This window comes from Sebastes fasciatus, chromosome 7 (genome assembly GCF_043250625.1).
Source record: "Sebastes fasciatus isolate fSebFas1 chromosome 7, fSebFas1.pri, whole genome shotgun sequence".
Lineage (NCBI taxonomy): Eukaryota > Metazoa > Chordata > Actinopteri > Perciformes > Sebastidae > Sebastes > Sebastes fasciatus.
This window is the reverse complement of record NC_133801.1, coordinates 17,700,803-17,722,169: the sequence shown is the minus strand read 5'-3', so window position 1 is coordinate 17,722,169 and position 21,367 is coordinate 17,700,803. Positions and strand designations below refer to the sequence as shown.

The following is a 21,367-nucleotide window of genomic DNA, read 5'->3' as shown; positions in this document are numbered from 1 at the left end:
CTATTTTACTTTAATATTAATACAGTATTTCCTTGATTCCAGCCCTCCTGTGTTTGCACACAGTGAACCCCACCATTAACGCCAGGAGAAGCCAGACAAGCTGTCAGGCAGGCAAGGCTTTGAGGTGCCAGTATGAAAGGGGTGGAGGGTACAATCTGTCAGCCCAGCCTGTGCCCCCTGTGCCCTCTCGGTCAGTGTTGAACACTGAAACCGCCGTCTGCCTCTGCCCACCTGAATCCCCATGACAACAGGAGCAGGCCTTATTACAGCTCAAGGTTAGCAGGAGGTTATCTTCTCCTCTGACAGCCTGCCTGCCTCAAGTCTAGAAAACTAGAGGGGAAGGCCGGGGTGGGCTAGCACGTCTGAGAAAGTATATAAGCAGGCGAGGGAAGCTGCAGGTGAGGCAAGCTGAGGCACAGAGGAAGCTTTGATGTGGTGTGGGTGTGTCAGGAGAGGGTGTATGTATGAGCAGGTGTGCTTTCACCAAACCAAACAATGGGATGTCACACCAGCCAGTTACAGTGTAATTCAGAGGATGGGGTATCAGGAACACCATCTGGCTGCCAATACCAAGGCAGTACCAAACTATGAACTACCACTACTAAAAAGACTGAAATTATGGAAAGGCATTCAATGGCTTTGCATTAGTCAAATCTTTCTATGCAGGACATGAAAAGGGCAGGAAATCAAATCCCTTTACTCTACTTTAGTCTCCTTTCAGTCTTCTACAGCTATAAGAAACAGGTCGCCTCACAGAGGTCAGCAGTAATGTATATGCAGAAAGAGAGCACATGGCAGTAGACAAAAGTCTCAGAATTCCCTGTTTCAAGCTTCTTAAATGTGAATATTTACTGGTTTCTCTACTCCTCTATGACATTAAACTGAATGTCTTTGAGCCGTGGATAAAACAAGACTTCTGGGGACGTCATCTTTGGCTTTGAGAAAAACTGATTTTGTTTTTCTTTTTTTTCAATTAGGGCTGCAACTAACAATTATTTTCATTTTCGATTAATCAGTCGATTATTTTCTCAATTAATCGATTAGTTGTTTGGTCGATAAAATGTTAGAAAATGATGAAAAATGTTGATCAGTGTTTCCCAAAGCCCAAGATGACGTACTCAAATTTTTTGTTTTGTCCAGAACTCAAATATATGAAGTTTACTGTCTTAGAGTAAAGAAACCAGAAAATATTCACATTTAAGAAGCTGGAATCAGAGAATTTTGACTTTTTTATTCTTAAAGAAATTCTAAAACCAATTAATTGATTATCAAAATAGTTGGTGATTAATTTAATAGTTGACAATAGATTAATTGAGAAAATGATCAACAGATTAATCGACCATGACAAAATCGTTAGTTTCAGCCCTACAAAAGTCAATTTGATGTAAAGTTCATGCCTCACTTTCTAAGCTGCATGGTGTTGTATGTAAAACCACATGGTGGAGCAGTTTATTTATGTAGTTCCAGGGGATAAGGTGGTAATCATGAATCATATTAAATATATTTCAAGTGTTTTTGCATGGTCTAATAATAGCGCACACACGGTCATTTGCAAAAAACAGCACAGCCACACAGCAAAGCAGGTGAACAAAATGGGGGCTAATATTTATATACAACACCTCCTGTTTCTGTTTTTGAAAGCATATTGTTTCAAATATAAGCACTCAAAATTGCAGCAAAGAACAATATTGTTAGAGTGTGTATCTGTCAAAGAGCCTCAGTGCTGGAAGCAGACATGAACACAAAGTACCCACTGCCCCTCTGACCCCCACTTCACCCTGCATGTGGCAAAATAATAAAAACAAACCACACACCAACATGCAGTTTTCAATATATCCACTCCCCAAAGACTGAGAAGAAATCAGGGGAAAAGATGTGTACTAATGTCGACAGAAGGAGAGCAAACCGGCTGGTTTCCATGGTTACTAACAGCCCACAGCTAGATGACGCGATGGGGAGATAGTGAGAAAGAGGGCAGGGCGAGTACGTGGACAGAGAGGACAGATAGAAGAGGGGAAAAAGAACAATAGAAAGCCTGAAAGCCCACATTGTAGCTGTAAACGTGGTCTTTTTCTCTGTGAGGACTGGAAGCAGCACTGATCACTCGCTAACTATTCAAAAGTGCAAATAATGTTGTGTCATTCAGTGAGTCTCACATTGGTTATATCTATGGTGTGGTCAGTCAGACCTCCATTACTGAGCTGCTCTCTCATGTACTATAAACCCTTAATGGAGTGAGAGGGAAATTGCAGCCTGTGACCCAAACAGAGAGACTAGGAAGAGATGCATGACCTCATCCTTCGGAGAAGAGAGGTGAGTCAGCCATCCAGCATGTCTGCCAGCCAGTGACATCACTTCCTCCCATTACACGCTCCATGATAATTCACTTTCACATCATTTTAAAAATGAGCAACATTTACTAACAGAGCATCGACCCTTTCCTTCACTTCACTACAATCCATGTAAAGATATAAAAACGTGATCAGTTTTAGTAACTAAAACATTTAACTGTTAAGCTGTTTGAAGTGTGCTGCATAATACATCAAGAGCATCTTGTGTAGTTCAAAAACAGATTAAGCTGTACCTGGTGGTGACTGAGCTGTTCTGTTTCAATGGTCATTGGATTAACATTAACCCATGTTTGTGCTTTTTAGTATGGTCAACAGCACGGTTGAGCGACGCCAGAATAAGACCTCAGCGGCACGGCTGCTGCTGTGTTTACAATGAAAACCATGGCAGCGGCAGCGGCGACCGCTCAGTCTGAAAGCACCTTAACACTTTACAAGCATGACATGAGGGCTTCCACTAACAATTATTTCCAATGTATCGGTGTTGTAGTACTCGAGATCGTTCTTGTCTCGGACTCAACCGCATTTTAACTCAGCCTCGTCTCGGTCTCAGACAAAGAAGACTCAGGATTTTATTTCAAGACTGGACCAGACCACAACTGCGGACACATCACTAAATTGTCTGTGCATTGTCTGGTTTATTTGTTAACATTATTACTTTGATTGGATGTAAAACTTTCCACTTCAAATGAAACCAATAACTTGATTATAATTTTAATTTCAATTTATTGTTACTGTTAACGGCTGTCACCTTGACACGTGCTCCAAGAAAGTGAACGCATTCTGTGAGTGGTTTTATGAAAATGTGGATCTTTCAGATCATTTTGAGGAGTGCCTCTGGTTTGCATGTTCCACATTTTATCATAAGTGTGTCATGCAGTAGGGGACTCGCACTGGTCTGGTCTTGGTCTTGACTCGGTCTCAATACACTATAGTCTTGGTCATGTCTCGGTTTAGGTGGTCTTGACTACAACACTGCAATGTATACATTTTTTAATCAATCATCTAGTCTAAAAATGTGAAAAAGTGAGAATGAAAAAAATCCATCAGAAGTTCACAAGACCAACAAAAATGTATTCTGCTTCAGCTGAATTGTCTTTGCCTTGGGTCTGAATATCATACGATGCTCATACACTTAATTGACCAATAATAACGGATTTTATTGACTTACAAAGCCTGGACCTAAGTCATCCAGCAAAGACATCACCAGTTCTCTCTTGTCAAAGCACTACTTTAATTTAATTTAATTACAGACACATTGAGCTACCCACCCACTCTGCCTAAATGTTAAAGAAACACAACCCTTCACACTGCATACAGCACTCATCAGCTACAGACAGACTCTAAATGCTCTAATGAATCTTAAAGGAAGGAAACTTTGCTTGCCTGGCCAGGCCATTGCCCTGTATCATACATCTATCTATGGGCACAAACCTTACAAAAGGAGTATTTCTAGACCGGCCGATGTATGGACCTGTTCAACCTTTCAAAACTGCTGATAAATGTTTAATAGGAAGAAGTCTACTCTCTGAAAGGTCCCTCGGCACATATAAAATTCTCCTTCCTGTGTATTATTTCACAGGCATATATCTCACGTCAGTTTTTGTTCCCTATGAGCACATTGTCCACACCCTTAGACATGGACTGTTTGAAAACAACTGTACTACCACTTTATGATCTGGGGATGATTGTGTTTCATAAAAGAGGTTACAGAGGTTGTTCTCGGAGATGACAGCCACTGTGCAAACAGCAGAGGACGACAGACCAGTGCTTCTGGTGATGTAACCACTGTCTCTGCTAAGTACACGTACTCAAGCAGCAAGGCCAAGAGCGATGCACGGCAGTACTGCTACAGAAAAAATAATGATTAAACAGCTTATTATTTCACATTTATTTTATCCTCATCTTCAAGTAAAGACTGTGCTAACTTGGCAAAGTGTGGGACTTCCTTTCAGGACTAAAACAGAGCTAGTTCTACCAAGCGTGCAGATTTACCCGGATATTTTTCAGATTTGTGTCATGTTAGGTTTATGTGTGAGAATGGGCAACACTCCCATGTCATTCTTTCAGTTTTTCCTTTCAAGACCTAAAGAATCAGGGGATCTTTGTAGAATTGGTATGAACAACGGCTCTGCAATTTACTGAAGGCATCTATGTGTTTTGAGTAGGTGGAAAGTCTAAAAACCAGTAGGACGAGCATTTTGTCAAGCATGACAGCTGAAAGAACCACAAGATGTCAGCGCTACTACTAAATCAAACAAAGGACCCGATCAAACTGCACACCGACAGTGGGAAAAACACTATGTACTTTATATCAGGTGCATCCAGCCTCATCTCACATGTCGAGGACGGTCATGTGATGTCATGGGTAAACAAACTTCACACTAAATTTGACAGGAAATAAATCACTACTTCTGCTGAAAGGTTCAATGTGTGAAAGTAACAAGAGCAGAGGGTGTGTTAAAAGAAGAAGTAGGACGGTGGAGAGCTAAAAAGGTTAAGCTTATTCCTCCGTCTTAACAGCTGAGTACTGAACAGCTGATAACTTCTCAGGGAGAAGCATTCCACAAAAATCATATGACAGGATTGCATAATTGACCAGTTACAGTTGGATCTCCATGAAAAGTGTAACCAATCTATTTCTCTTGCTTGACTTATGAGGGGGAACACCAGGCGCTGGTTACCGAGACATGAAGCGTGTCGCCTGAAGGTAATCACCACCTAGATTAACCAGACAATGAATCCACCGTATAATTTCAAAAGAGAAAAAAATGAAAGAAAAATTTGGTTCATCGATACAAGTTTCTGCCCTTTACTTGATTCGCAACTCATCTCAAAGCTTCTTAGAGGGCCGATTATCATAATGCTGTTAATTTCAATGTGAAACAGGTAGGTTGTGAGGGAAAGAAAGCAGTCTTCTTTCATATAAGTTACGAGCACTGCAGTGGGGATCAACCCTTAAGCCAGAAGAAGACTTCAAAGAGGAAACTCTCTCCAACTGGGATCCACAGAAGAGTTAACGTCCAATCCAGGACTGTCTTTTTACTGAATACAGAGTTAACACAACAGCGACTATTCTTCACTATGGAGAAGGTGTGTGTGTCTGTAGTATCACAGATCAAAAAGCAGCAGGGTCTACACACCAAAATACACAAACAAGTCACACACTTTTTCTATAATGGGCGTAGCGTGCACACATTGTTGTCACATGGCGATGATGGAGCTTTGTTGTCCGAACTGAAGCGAAAGCTTTGAAGAGTTAAGCGTACTTTCTTAAATCCTATGTGTAGACTTAAAGCTTGGGCAAATAAAGGATAACAAGGATAAACAGATGTGAGATAGGGCTGCACAATATGAGGAAAATATGCAATACACAATTAAGTTGTTGAATATCGCGATAATGATATTTCTTGGGATAAATAAACAGAAGTGTTCTCAGTTCAGCCTTTCTGTTGCTTCCAGTATACTGCTAAAATACAACAAATTGCTTGTTGAATTATGAAAATTTAAGGAAATTATTTCCAACTTTCTTTTATTGAACAAATTGATCGCTGAACACAACAGGGCACCAATGAAAAAAATGATTTGTTTTTTAAAGTGCAGTTAGTTTTCTACTGATAGTCTCTCTCAACTAACTAAAAAAAACCCTGACTGCAATATCGCAGTCTTTCACAACATGTTTATCGTGCAAGTTGACATTGCGATGACGATAAAGAAACAATATTTGTGCAGCCCCAATATGAGACTAGGCTTCCCATCACATACAGTATACATACATATATATTAAACCAGATCTACTGAGGAAGGAATCCTTTTTAATATATCTGGTTGTATTAATGCTATTGTGGGCAGAGCTGTAAATGAGATGCATTACTTTTTGTCATACTGGATTTAAAATTTTTCAACGTGATGAAACATACAATAACATGATCATAGGGTTATAAAGAGCTAGGAATTCAAAAAGAGGAAATGTCTGGTTGACATGAAAAGCAAGTGGTCAGGAAACCATTTAGTAGATTAAAAAAGTGCCATTAATGATGCACAATAAAGATGTGGATGATGGACATAATTCAGCATTCAATATCTTCAAAATGAATGAGATTGATCAAAACAAAGTAAGATCCACTGTGATCAGGCAACCATTAGAAACTCAAAGGTTTCTACATGCGGTAGACTGGTCCTCTTTCTAAAAGTCCTTTTTATATGGGGGACGATGAATGATTGATATGGGATGGTGGGTCCAGAACACAGACACTGTTACCATGCCAATCCATCTGTGTGTCAGTCCCGAGGCAAATCAGATCTGTATTGCTGATAGACCCCCTGCAGATGCAGCCGGTCGTGTTCACTACACTGAGCACCAATAGAGAGGCTCGGGAACTGAACATGCTAGACTAAATGTCTGTGTGTGCCAGCAACAAATGTCTGTGTGCAATCCCCCTCAGGAGGCTCCTGTCACACCCAAACACTGGAGTGCTACGACAGAAATACTGCATCTCTGGACCAAATTAGGAAGTAATCAATGCAATCAGTGCAATTAATGAAAAAGGTATAAGCTTTGGCAAATCATGATAATATCAAGTTTTTTGATGACTAATAACACATAAGAGTATAATGTCAGTAGGGCTGCACGATGTATCGTTTCAGCATCAACATTGCGATGTACGCATGTGCAATAGTCACACAGTAAGTCTGAAAATGTTCTGGCATCCCATCAGCTTCATTTGAAACATCAACAAAGACAAAAAACAAGGATACAAACATTTAAAACACCATTACAATCATCGCAGACAATTCAAGACCCTTTGACGTACATTTGCGATTAGGCTCCATATTTAATTTTAGGATTAAATGGTGCACAAATCTAACCTTATTAAACTGTGGAACTTTGTATCGCCTTAAACAGATGTCCTTTGCCACAGTAAACTAGTCATGCGATAACTTTGACTGTACTATACTATACTATACTATACTATACTATACTATACTACAGTCTTTCATTGTCTAAGTCACCTTTATGTCTTCTGAATGGCAGACGTCTTTGCATTTAACTTGTTATGTCACGACATTCACAGCCAGGGGAGGTTCAAAAAAATCAAAAAAAAAAATCACATGAACCATCTTGTAGCCTAAGACATGGAGATGGCTGAGGGGGTTTTCTTTGTGTAGCAAGGAGAAATTTCAAAAGAAAAGGCCCATCTGCAGATGGGTGCCTCCAGGTCTTTCAGGAGAGCAGATAGTTTGTGTTCTGCATCTATTTTTATTACACGCCAGCGGGGACGAGTCCCCTGACCCTGGTAAGAGACACAAATGCGCTTTTCATTGGCTATGCTCACAAAAATAGAGTTGTTGTGAGGATGCTACGCAATCACGGCATCTGACTGCAGTGCTGACAAAATACCAGTTTAGGGCCAAATATTATTTCTCTTTTTAGAATATTTTGTTCGACAACAGTAATAAAACAGTTATGTGGTCTTTCTGGAAGAGCAAGGTCTACTGGAATGACAAAAACAACAAGGATAAACGGCCTTGTCTTGTTTTCTGCTGTACCACTTTCATTCTTTATAATTTCACCTAAAAAATATTAAATGCCAAAAACATTTGTTCTAATGGCACACACAGTAAAGTTTGTGCAGATTAGATAGTTTCCCTGCAGTTATTTTATTGCTTCTGACAGTTGCAGCTTAAAAAAGTGGAAGACTAGGCCTGAATGCAATAGGAACAACAACTACTGTATTTGTGGGCTGCGTGATGGTAAACAAGGCTGTGACAAAGAAAGGAGGGGGCCCGATGAAAAATGAGCATGAATAGCAGACAGTCAAACGGTCACTGTTCCCATTACCCTCTCTGCTATATTGCCTGATTCAAAATGGGCCGCTGGTTTTTCAAGCTGGCTTCCCTAAATGAGGCTGCCAGTTAGGAAATAAGATCTTAGGGGCACTTTATAGCCGACAAACTCAATGAGAGCAACCAACTGAGCCAAGCGACATCTCCAACGGGAAGAATGCAACAGATGCTTGAATGTGACTCAAGTGGTGCGATGGTCCCACACCAGTTTCCTGTAAGCTATATGGGGCCAGAGACTTGTGCAACAGAGGAGAAAAGAGGGGGAAAGGGGTCCCTGGCAGTTTCCTCTGAATAGCAAATAGCATGACAGATTAGCATTCCAATAGCTCTCTCCATACCAACAGACCCTCCCACAGTGCTAATCTAACAACACAGAGACATAGTGAGGAATGTTAAGAGCCTTGTCATGTGAATGCTGATGCATTTCTCAATGACATTGCAAGATGGGGGGGCAAAAATTACCATAAACAGTAGTAGTAAGAAAAAAAAATATTCATCAATGTATCACAATTTTTTTTACGATTTTGAAATTGATTTTGAAATGCCAGAATCTATATATTTGCATTCGAGTCTATGCAGAAGTAAAAGGAAATTACCGCTTTTATTGTTGTAGTCTGAGTAATGTGACGTCATATCCGTTCCCTATCCGTCAACCAAAACAAACCACAGCTGGCTGCAGTGAGCTGAAGCGAGAAAGTAGAAAACGGCGGAGGGTCCGTGTGAATATGACTTGCACCCTCACATGTTAAATCCAACGTGGTAAACACTCCATACTTTATTGTATGTGAAAACACTTTGGGTTTCACATGTTGCCAGGAAAGGCAGAGCTAGACATCATGGCTAAAGCTGCATGCTAACTCTGTCATGGACAGGAAATCTTATCGTTTTGTGGTAACTTGCAGTCATGCCAGCCGCCACTCTCATCTCCGTGGTCAAATCGGCTGACTCTACAACTGTAGAGCACCCATATACTGACATTTATGTTAAATGCATTCAAATAGCCTTGATGGAGCTGACCATGGATGGATAAAGAGAACGGAACTGACGGTATGAGCTAGCGACGGACTTGGCAAAGTTAGCGGAAGTATATACACGTGACTTCGTCCCATTTTCAAAATAAGGTGTTAACAAAGGGAACTGTATATACAAAATACACATATGGAAATAAGAGTGATTGGATTATATTCACCAGAAGTATAAAACACTACATGTCCCTTATAAATTAAAAAGAAAATACCACTAGTTTGTGATGAAAATGTATTAATAAATAATGCCTGACAATGACTGATATATTTGACTTCAGGACATCTCTGACTACATACATACTGAAAATCAAATATTTTTATTGTATTAATTTAGATATTGTATTATATTAGCAATAAATCTGAATATCAAATCGCAATACTTGCAGAATCGCAATACATATCGAATCGGCACCCAAGTATCGTGATAGTATCGAATCGGTAGATAGGTGTATCGTCCCAGCCCTAGTAAACAGGGTTGTTGACTCATTTCAAGTCAGAGGCAAACATATCCATCATATCCTTTTTTAAATATGCTGCTTTAACATACATCTTAAGTGGAAGGGAATTCTTAAGGACTAAAGCTTGGCAAGATCATCTCATCTCCTTCTCATGACCTTGTAACTGCCTTAACTTTTCATCCCCCGCCTCAGGGGTTAATTACCTAGCTAACAGACTCAGCAGAGCCATATTACAGTTCCCTCATTATCACAGTCTCTCCCACTTTCCCCCACTTGCTCAATATACACCACACAGCACGTGTGCAGATATTTCTTTGTCTGTATGCCACTTTAGTGCCAATGCCAGACAATTTGAAGGCAGATTTCAGACATCTTGGGCACATGGTTTCCCTGTGGAATCACTGAGCACCGACAGTGTGCAGAGACCAAGTGCATGAAGCTCGTTATAACACTTTGGATCCCTTTTTTCCCCCCTGTGGCATTTTAGGTCAAAGGAGCACTCTAAGCTTCACCTAAAGGTCACATAGGGCAAATTGTGAATACTAAACATTTTAGGGGGAAATAGTGTAGGTAGAGGATCAATACATTTGTGCTGCAAGACCTCAGAGGAGCTCAGGAACCTCAGGTCATTGATTCTTCGTGAGGGGTACCAAGGAGAAAAAATAACAAAACTGCCCCTATTTAAACTGATTCTAGTAATCAATGCACATCTATGCCTGGAAGCAATGACAAGCACAATTAAAACAGGAATTGCCTTTTAGGCTTTCAAAACAATTAACATGTTGGGAGTAGTCTCTTTTTGCTTGGGAACAGGTATACAAAGAGAGTTCATTGGAACAAGCCCGCATTAATCCCTTCATTGAAATCGTTCACACTGTAATTGGCACTCATGTCTCTAGGCAGCTTCAAGAAACATCTGACTCAGATCAGCACAACAGCAGCTTAGCTTGTTTGACTCTCACATTTGATTTTATGAGTCACAATAACATGGGCTGCCACAATGTGTCAACAAAAATGTCAGTAGGCAGAAGATGACAAGAATAAGAATGGAGATCTACTGGTTCAAACTTGTTGAGGTGATAAAACCTGGAACATAACATAACAGAAAATAACATTCTTAGAGTGCTCAGGTTAGGGATGTCACAATACCAGACATTTAGTAGTCAATACCAATACCAGTGAAATCCCACCATTCTCGATACCAATTCTAAACCACGGTAAAAAGTGTTATGAAGTTAAACAGGTCATAATTCCCTTTCTAAGATTTATTTTATATTGCAGTGAAAACACCTCCTTCAAACAACTACATTTATTCAAGTTTCTCTTGACTTGACTGTAGTTGAGGTTTTTATCTCTGATTAAGGGTCAGCCTAAATTAAGCCTGAATTGTTGGCATTTGATAGAACTTTAAATTGCTCGAACCGACCTTTTTATGCTCTTACATAAAAATAACTGCCGATATATTCAACTTTTTAGTTAGGTTGTAGTATGCTTTGAGCATGTCTGGATTAGGATGAAACATACAATAGATACAAAAATATCTATTCTAAATGAATTACAGCTGCAGTGATTAAATGAAAATAAATTGGCAACTAATTGAATGAATTTAGATTTTGGAAGATTGGTCAGACAAAATAAGCAGTTGGATAACATCTTAATATTAAGGAAATTGTGTTAGGCATTGTTCACCATTTTCATAGATCAAACAATTATTTGATTAATCCAGAAAATAATCAGTAGATTGATTGATTGAATTGATTACAAAAATAAATCTTAGTTGCAGCCCTAAATGAATATTGCGCTTCCCTCCTACGAGAAACACCTTCAAAGTGGCTTTGAGAAATTGACCAAACCATGTTCATTCCTTCAAAGTTTCTCGGTAACATCAGAAGAATGAGATTGAACTGGGCAGCTGTGAAAGTGTCAGTATGTGTGAATACATGAAAGTGAATCTAGTATGAATGTGAAATGAAACGCGTCTCATCACATGATGCAACAGATGGACAACATTGTAACCACAGTGTATAAATCTATGCGATCCATATATTTTGAATCTGACCGTCATATCTCAGCCACATGTAATGAAAGGTGTGTTGGCGACTTACAGTTCATCTCGTTGCCGTTGTGACAGCACCATGGTGACGGGGCAGTGTGGGCGGGGCTGGGAGGGATCGGTTGGTAGAAGGTGAATCTTGTGCAGCTGCTGCGCTCTCCTCAGTCAGGAGATGAGCTGTGCTGATCCAAGCAACACGGTCGAGGACGAGCTGTGTACTCCAATGGCGGGCAGTTGGTTTTGTCCAGACAAAAGACTCAGACGGAGAGAAGGGGAACGCAGGAATCTGCCCCCCAACTGGCTGACTCCAGGGACAAGAGAAGTAGAGAGCCTGCAGACCAGTCACCAGCCAAGTCTACACTGCATCTTGAGAAGAGAGAGAGGGAAAGTGAGCATTAAGTATGCATGACAGATAACATGAAGAGTGGGTGGAGATGTTCATAGGCCAGAGGAGTACTGCATTAATGTGTGCACCAGTTTATACGCAGATAAAATGGCAGAAGAATCTGTCAACAATGGAAAAAAATAACAAAAGCACAAAATGCACACTGTTACTTTCTACCAGAAAAAGAATGTGACTCCCACAGCAAAGCCCATTTATCAGACATTTCATAAACCACCTCCTTCATTTACTTTTCAGCTTCACTCCTATCTACCTCCATAATCTGTCTGTCATGTCACCAGTCTGGTCTGAGAGCTCTGGTCCGCTCTTGCAGCAAATTCCTTTCTCAGTGAACATACAAGAGCTGACCCACATTCTCCGAGCAACGTACTTCTCCTCCCAGGTTGCCAACAGAAAAGAAAAACAGGACACAGCCGAGCAGGCTCGAGTAACGGCTGTGCTCTTGAGCCTATCGTCTCACTATGATAACTCCTCGAGAGCTGGCTGGCCTGACCGATGGCACGGTGAAATCATTATGACCTTCAGCAAAAAATATATTAGTGTTAGTGTGACAATTAATTTATTGTCAGGAGTGGAGTATTGATGTGAGGAACAATAAATGTCGATGCAGCTTTCAATAATGTGATGAAGTCTATTTTTACACTGCATCGTAGTCTTGAAAAGCACTCTACCAAAGCAGGTACCCACTAGAATACTAACTGTGAGCTACAATAAGCCTCTTAGTCTACTGGGACCAGCCTGACTAAATCTCTGCCAGACCAGTAAACAAAGGTACAAACAAAGCCAATTTACCTCCTTCTAGAGACCTGCAACAAACCGACAAAACTACATCCATGCACAGATGTCCAGACACATGTACAGGAGACAATGAGATGAGATCTGTTGTGTGTCAAAGGAGCAGCGAAGGAAACTGATGCGTCTCTGGAGTAAGCATGAGGACTGGAAACACCCTGGGAAGCTAAAATGAAGGAAAATTCACACATTCCTCATTTCAGCTGATGGTGCAGGAGTGACATTACCACAAGTAAAAATAGCTCCTTTTCACTTCTGCTTTTGTTTGCTGAAAAAGAGCACAACAGCTTAGGGACCTTCTACGTATATTCAAAACATGACGCCTGCTGATGTATGATTAAGTCCATTCTGCTGAATTTATGAAGGTAAAACTGTGGGGTTTGCTTATTTGTTATCTTGACATTGTAGAAAGCAACCGAAAGTAGCTAACAGCTAACCTCTGGACTCTGAGGTCATCACACCTGATGTAACAGAAGTCCAAATATCTGCTTACCTCTGACTGTGTGGATTACAGCGTGCAGGGAGTTTCTGGCCGTTGCCCAAATACTCTGCTGTGCTTCAGCGTCACAGCAGTTCAACAACATAATAAGGCAATGGCACTGAAGCTAAAATTACTATCTCTAATCTAGGGGTGTAAGAAAATATCGATACACGAATATACAATATTACGTTTTGCGATACTGCATCAATTCTCCAAAACACTATCGATTTGTAATTGGTTGTAGCAGGCTCAGTTTTAAAAAGGTAGAGTGAAGATACTGGCATCATATGAAACAAAAAAACCTAAGGAATCCATTGGTACAACCATTGTCATACTTGAATGTTGGGAAGAAGGCTAAATAATGCTACAAAGTTGCGCTAAATTTTGTCGAAGAATTGGAGGAGGATGGGGGGAGGTGTTATGTGGCGGTTTTCGAAAAATAATCGACTAATTCCCAGTGATTTTCGAATAGTATTTTTGCTTGGAATGCACATCCCTACTCTAGACATGTGAATGAAAATGGGTTCTATGGGTACCGATGAGTGTCCCCTTTACAGACATGCCCACTTTATGATAATCACATGCAGTTTTGGGCAAAAACCATGTTGTTTTTCACATGCAGTACAAAATGTGATATTTTCCCTATTCTAAAATGGTGTATTTAAATATTTCTGCCTACTGGGGGTCCCTAAACAGTCTTGGAATTGCATAAATTGGGCATCACTGTAAAGCTGAGACTCTTGTGGATCCAATGAGTCCAATTGTATTCATGTGTAATGATGTTGGTTCCCGTAGTAGCCATTTCACATCATTACTTTTTTTAAACTCAGATTTTATACATATTTCCTAACATTAGATTTGAAAAAAAAGAAGATATTGCAATATCGTTACCCCTGTATCATGATACATATTGTATCCCCAAATTCTTGCCAATACACAGCCCTACTCTAATCTAAAACTCCACATACAAAACATCCATTTAAAGGCATGCGTCTTCAACATCAACCTGTAAAACTGCTGCGGTGTGTGAAATGAGGTCATCTGCTATATATTGATACTTCCCTCCGTGCTGCTGGCATCTGTCATTGCTGTGAGTATCCATTAATGTGTTAGACTCCCCTCTCTGCAAATCTCATTTGTGGCTTCAGTATTGAGCAAAATGTTTGCACAATCACATAATCAGGCTAATTGGCACAGCACAAAATGTGGTTGTGTGTTGTTGGAATGGGCTACAGCCGTGGTGCATCTATAAATCTGCCCACTGACGGTTAATAATGGTTATGGGTCTTCCTCCCATTGATTCTCTGGTCTTTGTGTATCAGCAGGAACTGTGCAATAAAGGGCCCCTTACAGTAATGGCGCCGACTGCTTTTGAGAGATGCCGTTTAATTTCCTGATGAGTCTTAACAGCTTATCTGTTGTTAAAATGCCATTTTTAATGAATAATGGAAAACATCCTCTGTCTCTGTCACTTCAAGAATGCAACAAGCAAGCGCCAAGTCAAAATTGTAATGAACCACACCCATTGCATCACTGTCTGTGCACACAGTCTGCTTTTATATAGTCTAGCACATGAATTGGACCTGGATATTTAAAATGTGGACCACCAAACATAAGATTCAGTCAAAACACTCAAATCAAACCAAGTAACAAACAGAAAACCCATGTTTGAAAACAGAGTAATGTGTCGGCAAATCTTTCAAAGAGAATGTTACAGAAAAGATGTTAACTACTGAATCAGTTTGATACAAACTCTCAAAAAAAATTGATTTACAGTCAATGTACATGTGACAACACTGAAGTTGAACAAATTAGGTATCTGGTCAAACTAACATATCAGACAGCAGTACAATATTACAACTTTTCACTCCCTCTGCCAAGTATGACTGACGAGGTATGTGCACAACATTTCTGATAGTTGACCATGTCTGAACAAAGGAACACGCCCGGAGGAATGGCGTGCAAAAGGAAAATATACATTAGCCAGAGCCTAAGGTGAAGTCTAACTGATAGTGTCTCAGCGGCTCATCACATACCACCACAACAATGCTGACAATGCTGACAGTTATCACCTCACTGTCACCTCTTGTTCACAGTTCTCTGCAAGTGTCATTATGTCATCGTCTCTACAAAGCAAAGCATCTCAAACAGCTGGAATCTGGAGCGCCTTCATTTTCTGATGATGACTTCACTTTCATGACACCTGTGTCATGGGAATGTTATTATCATCCTAGACTGCCTTTCACAAGAAACATGGAGCACAACTGACAAAGTGAAATAACATATGGAATACAATAAATGCAAAATTACTAAAAGATGCAATAAAGTAATAGCTAAGGGAGATTTCATAACACTGTTTATGTTCGCTGCATGTTGACAAAGCTCCAGTTGAGCACAAATAGCACACAAACACTTCAGGTCAATATAACTGGGAGATAAAAGTCCTCTGTGCAGCGACTGACGCATCATTTTGAATTAGAGCAAGGAAATTACTATTGTTGTGCAGTAGTAGGTGCTTCAGATTAATTCTTCAGTGATTCATATTTTTCTGTAACGATTTGTGATATAGGTTTTTAAATATTAGACTACATATTTTTTACATTATTGCAGAGGATATTAAAGTATTCCACTTAAGTTTTAGCAACTTTGAATGATTACATTTTTTTATATTTAACATAAAAGAACAAAAGCTTTATTACAGTTACCGAAGAACTTTGTGTTTGTGTTTTATCTGATACTTTACAGAATTTTGATCATAAGTATTTATCTGTTAACATGTCCACCCTCAATTCCTGGTATACATACGTCATCCCTGCAGCACTCTATTGACCCTTCAGCATTGAAGTATTGGATTGTGGGTCCCTCAAGTGACACCAACATCAGCTTGTTGATCATCTCTACTTTCAGAGATGACCTCTAATCTATCTGATTCTGCTTAGACAGCTGAATCCCCTCTCACATACAGCTGAAGTGAGTGGGGTGCACGGTTTGCTGTCCCTATTTTTTACATGTTAAAAAGTGGTTGCCACTGATGGCAACCAAAGGCCAAGAACTGGTTGCCAATTTCTCAAAATTGTGGCCAATGGCCACCTGGCAACCTTTACTGTCGAGCCCCTATTGTTATGTTTGGTTTTGATGCAGCAATTCCCTTTTTTCCAAGACAATAACCTTAACTTGACTTTAGTTTCAGCAGGGGCACCGACACTATTCAAATGTTGTGGCATAACATGTCCCTATCAGGAGACAGCTACATACATAGTAATTTACATGCCTACAGTGCATCACTGTGCTGCATCAGCTGGATAAACATGGATAATTTATTATTCCAAGCAATGAAGTAGACCTAGGTAATGTGATGCTGCTTTGACATTAGCCTGTGTAGAGGCATGTTCATCACTAATTGTCCATATTCTTAAACCTCTAACCAACGGGACTGAACAGCTGAATATTGTGTAAATCATCTCCACATTCTGTGAATGGTTGTTCATGGTAAAAGCACTCAGACATAAATCATCCAAAGAGCTTTATCACTAACCGAGTGAACATCTGGCTCAGCTTTCAATCTGCAGCCGTTACGACCCGCAAGGTGCCTGTGTCAGCTATGTGGGTTGGTAACAATCAGCTAACCTTATTAAATTACACAGCTAGTGACATCTCCCTTCAGTGGCTTGTAAAAGGAGGGTCTATTAACACAACACAGCAGCAGTTGAAGGAATGAATTGTCTGTTCCTCCATATATTTTCAAACACTAGTCACCAGATGGAAAAATTACTCAATCTCAAACTGACTAGTGCATGTTGCCAATCACATTACCCGGCCATCGTCCTATCGGTTGTGGTACCTGATGTAAGAGGCCTGATTAGTGGATCAGAGCCCACATCCATACACAGAGGGACAAGAGACTGAGCAGGAAAGAAGCTCACAGGAACAACAACTCAATCACATGTCCGAGCCAACCTGCATACACAGTTGGGAAACACAAAATAAAGACTAGCTAGCCTCCTTCATTCATACATGTTTGAGTTAATTGTACAGTGCAAGTAAATGTCCACTTGGCAGCCTTAAGGTTGTGCTATCTCTCCAGGGTATTCACTTCATGCCAACACGTTACCACTTTAAATTATTATAGCTCTAAATTTAGACTGGAGGTGTATCCTGAGTCTGTCAGTTAGTGTTGCCAAACCGGCAAGTATGAAGCATGTTCAAATCAAACCATTCAATTCTCCAGGCTACTTATATTCAACCCCATCTAGAGCTTGTTGTCAGTAGTGTTAGTTTCGTGCCAATATTGTCAGAAGTCTGCTCACAATTAAAGCGGTCATTTGTAGGTTGACAGGCAGGTGCTGCTGGCAGCGGGTCAGTAATGACCAGTCAGCTCACTGTCTGGAAGGTCAACCTCTGTGCTACTGCCGGCTCAGGGAAGGAGAGTCATGCGGGTATCTATATGCCCTTCAGCCTGCCAAAATCACAAAGATAAACAGACGCTCATGCTCATAATTGTCTGTTGACACAAAATAAAGAGGAGGCCCCCTCGGCAAAACTGTACATTCTGCTCCTTTCAGGTAATACTTCAGTCTTTACTTTAACAAGACTACCCCAACCACATTAGAGAAGAACACCCTACATTTTCTGTGGCTCTCCTTTGCTTTACTCTCTAGTTGAACTGGCAACAAGTGCCAGCAAAGCAGCTCTTCAAATGGCTGAAGCTTGTACAATTGGTGTTGCTGTGTTTCCATTGCTGGCAGCACTGAATAGAGACTGGCCGCCGGGATGCACTTATTCAAATCAACTTTTGATAACACTCGGGACTGACTAAGAACGCTTTCAACTAATCTGTCGAGAAATTAAGCATGCCGGTATTTCAAAAGAAAGAGAGCTGCTGTTCTCTTAGTAGTTACTTTTACCAAGTTGTCAACACAGAAAATGGGACACGCAATACATAGTTGGAATCTGTTTCAAGTACTTTGCAATGTAGTTTGAACTTTGAGCCATTTCAACATCACAGTTAGTCTGCATAAATGGCATTTTTGACACGTGAAATGTTGTGAAACTTAATTACATTATATACACAAATTACATGGCATCTTCATTTAGAAAAGACAACATCAATGTGTTCACAGAAGAACAATTCATAAATGCAGATTAGTCTGTCAGAAATAAGACTGCCTTTAGTAACAAATGTACAAATAGTGTGTGTCTAGCTAAATAATATATCAGGGATAAATATAGGCTTATGGGTGTTGCAGTGGTTAGCACTGCCACCTCACAGCAAGAGGGTCGCAGGTTCAAACATGGCTTTTTTTTTTTTTCAGCCCTCCTGTGTGGAGTTTGCATGTTCTCCCTGTGTTAGCGTGGGTTTTCTCCAGCTTCCTCCCAGTTCAAAGACATGCAGGTTAGGTTCATTGTTGACTATATTGCCCTTAGGTGTGAATGTGAGCGTGAATGGTTGTCTGTCTCTATGTGTGACCTGTCTAGGGTGTACCCCGCCTTCGCCCAATGTCAGCTGGGATCAGCTCCAGCCCCCCCACAACCCTGAACAGGATAAGCGGTTACAGATAATGGATGGATGGATAAATATAGGCTTCTTAGGTTGACAAAGACATAAACCAACATTGAAACAACAGAGGAAATCCTCATAAACTGAGAGGAAACCTAAGAGTCACTCCATTTGACTCACCACAAGTAGCAAGATATTCCTCATCAGTGATTTTAAGAATAGAGCCTTCATCAGCATTGCTCCAGTCGAATCAATTCAATAGCTCGTTTGTTTAAGGGAGAGTTGTGTTTAATGTTAGCATAGTATTGCTAGATTCACAAAAGACCCAACAGCTGTTAGATTATAGCTGTCAAAATAACTAAAAGCTGAAAAGGGGATCACATTCCTCTTCAAGATGGTTGCATTTTAGTCAGTTGAAATAACACAAATACCTGAGAGGAGAGCACACAGTCCACGTTTATTTTTGAAGCTGAACACTGTCTAAAAAAACAACAAGAAAAACATCAATATCCCATAATTCCAGTTGATCAACTGCAACGCAGTCCTTACAGGCGTGGCTGGGGGGAAAAAATAAACCAGCCACGGATCCTTGCTTAAACTAATGCTTTACATGCGATATCACGACAAGGTTGCCCTAAAATCTCGCTTGTGAGATTCAGTGTACTTCACCAGTGTGAGCCACTACAGCGATGATTTGCATTCACCGCCCCCCTCGGTCCACAAATGTCTGACCCGATCACTCAATGCATCATACAGCCACACAATGAGAGAGAAAACGTGGAAAACAAGCCAGACACTTTAAGTACTGGGGTAGACGCAATACATACAAACTCATCGCCTGCGATGTGCTCCACCCTGATTTTCTAACACTGTGCCAACAAACCGCATGAAGCAAACCAGAGCAGCAGAGATGATGGAGCTTCAGCTGAGCATGGCAGCAGCAACCATCACCCAACAACCACCAAGTATGACAGCAACAAACAAACAAACAGCAAAGGGAATCTACTCTGGAGCATGTCATGTTAGAAAACTGCTGTTCCAATTACAATGTTTTCTGCACAAATATACTACGCCCTCTCCAAATGCTAACACTGAATACAGCAGTGATTTACAACTAAAATATCAACACCATGATAGCATTAAAATGTTCAAACAAGTCAACAGTAACATGTATATGTTCTTAATATGCCTGTATATATTCTTAATATGCCCTTGTACAAAGTATTTCCTTTTATAATTGTAATATAACTTAAAGTATTTGTAATTGTAATATAACTAATTGTATTTCCTCTTATAATTGTAATATAACATTATTTTAATGGAGCTTCCCAGCAAAAAGCATTTCAATAAACATCTTGAATCTAAGAGAGCTAACATCACGTCTTGTGAAACCACAGTTGATTTAGTTGTCGAGGTTTTTTAAACAGGCTGCTTCAAACTATGCTAATTAATAATAATAATAGATAATAGATAAAAATATCATAAAACAAGAACATCATAAAAAAATATATAAGAAACAATATTAATTACACATTAAAATCAGTTCTAAAAAGGTGAGTTTAGATTAGTGATTTGAATCAGAGACAGGTTACTGATTATTACTAACTTGGGGATGGACGCCCAAAATGCAGCTGTAATTTTACGACGACCCTACCACCTTTTACGTGACATGTTTGTCCTATAACCGTGGTTACGACTTACGACTTTTGGTCGACATGACGACGGTTGCCAGTTAGTAGCTTAACGGTAGCTAAAGTTAACGTTAGCTTCAGTTAGCTTCAGTCAGAAAGTTAGCTCGTATATTCACTCTTAACAAAAAGTAACTAGCTATAATTAACGTATAGTTATAGGTACAGTTAGTAGCTAACGTTGACCTCACTTGAATGCTCGTAAGATAGTTTATCTGGAGGATAAACTCCGGTTACCTGCTGCTCCAGTCACAGCGGCCTGTCCGCCATTTTGAGACATAAAAAAGGAGGTGCAAACATTAACAGCCACATCGTCATCTTCTCCTCCACCTAACGACGGCCCGGCTTCATCAACTCACCCTATTGTTGCTGCCCGTGAGTATCCTCAGCCCGTCTGTTAACGCTAACACGACCCGACAGGGCGTGAGGTTTCCGCTGCTCCAGTGTGTGATGTTGGAGGTAGACTGAGTCTTGTCGCTCCGCGCGCTGCTCTGCTGGCTGCTTCGTCGGCTGCTGCTGCAATCGAGCTTCAGACCGGGAGCGCGCACGACGGTCGCGTTCACGGTCTGACGGTAGCGCGCACGTACTTGATAGCAGAAAAAAACACACCCTATGGTTGATTTTTTTTTTTTTTTTTACTTTTAACTCTTAGCTGCATGACTTCTCAGTATCTCCACATGTAGAACTGTGGAAATTACTTTAAATTAGGGATGTCAATCGATTTAACATATTTAATCATGATACTGTCCATGATTGAAGTTCACATCTGTTCTTT

The 21,367-nt window shown here is 40.3% G+C and overlaps 1 protein-coding gene across 3 annotated transcripts in view; it reads right to left on the bottom strand.

Moving 5' to 3' along the window:
- Positions 1-21,148, bottom strand: part of LOC141771560 (lissencephaly-1 homolog A-like) — a 40,441-nt gene extending 19,293 nt beyond the window's left edge. Inside the window, exons 1-2 of one of the 3 annotated variants that reach the window (XM_074641959.1) lie at positions 20,952-21,148; positions 11,784-12,097 (exon numbers count right to left, since the gene is read on the bottom strand). In XM_074641959.1, the coding sequence (XP_074498060.1) occupies positions 11,784-11,815 (32 nt within the window). In that variant the 5' untranslated portion in view covers positions 11,816-12,097; positions 20,952-21,148. Of the gene's footprint in view, positions 1-11,783; positions 12,098-20,829; positions 20,847-20,951 lie in introns of those variants that run through there. The other 2 variants (XM_074641960.1, XM_074641961.1) reach the window with 2 other exon arrangements.
- Positions 21,149-21,367: the final 219 nt, after the last annotated feature.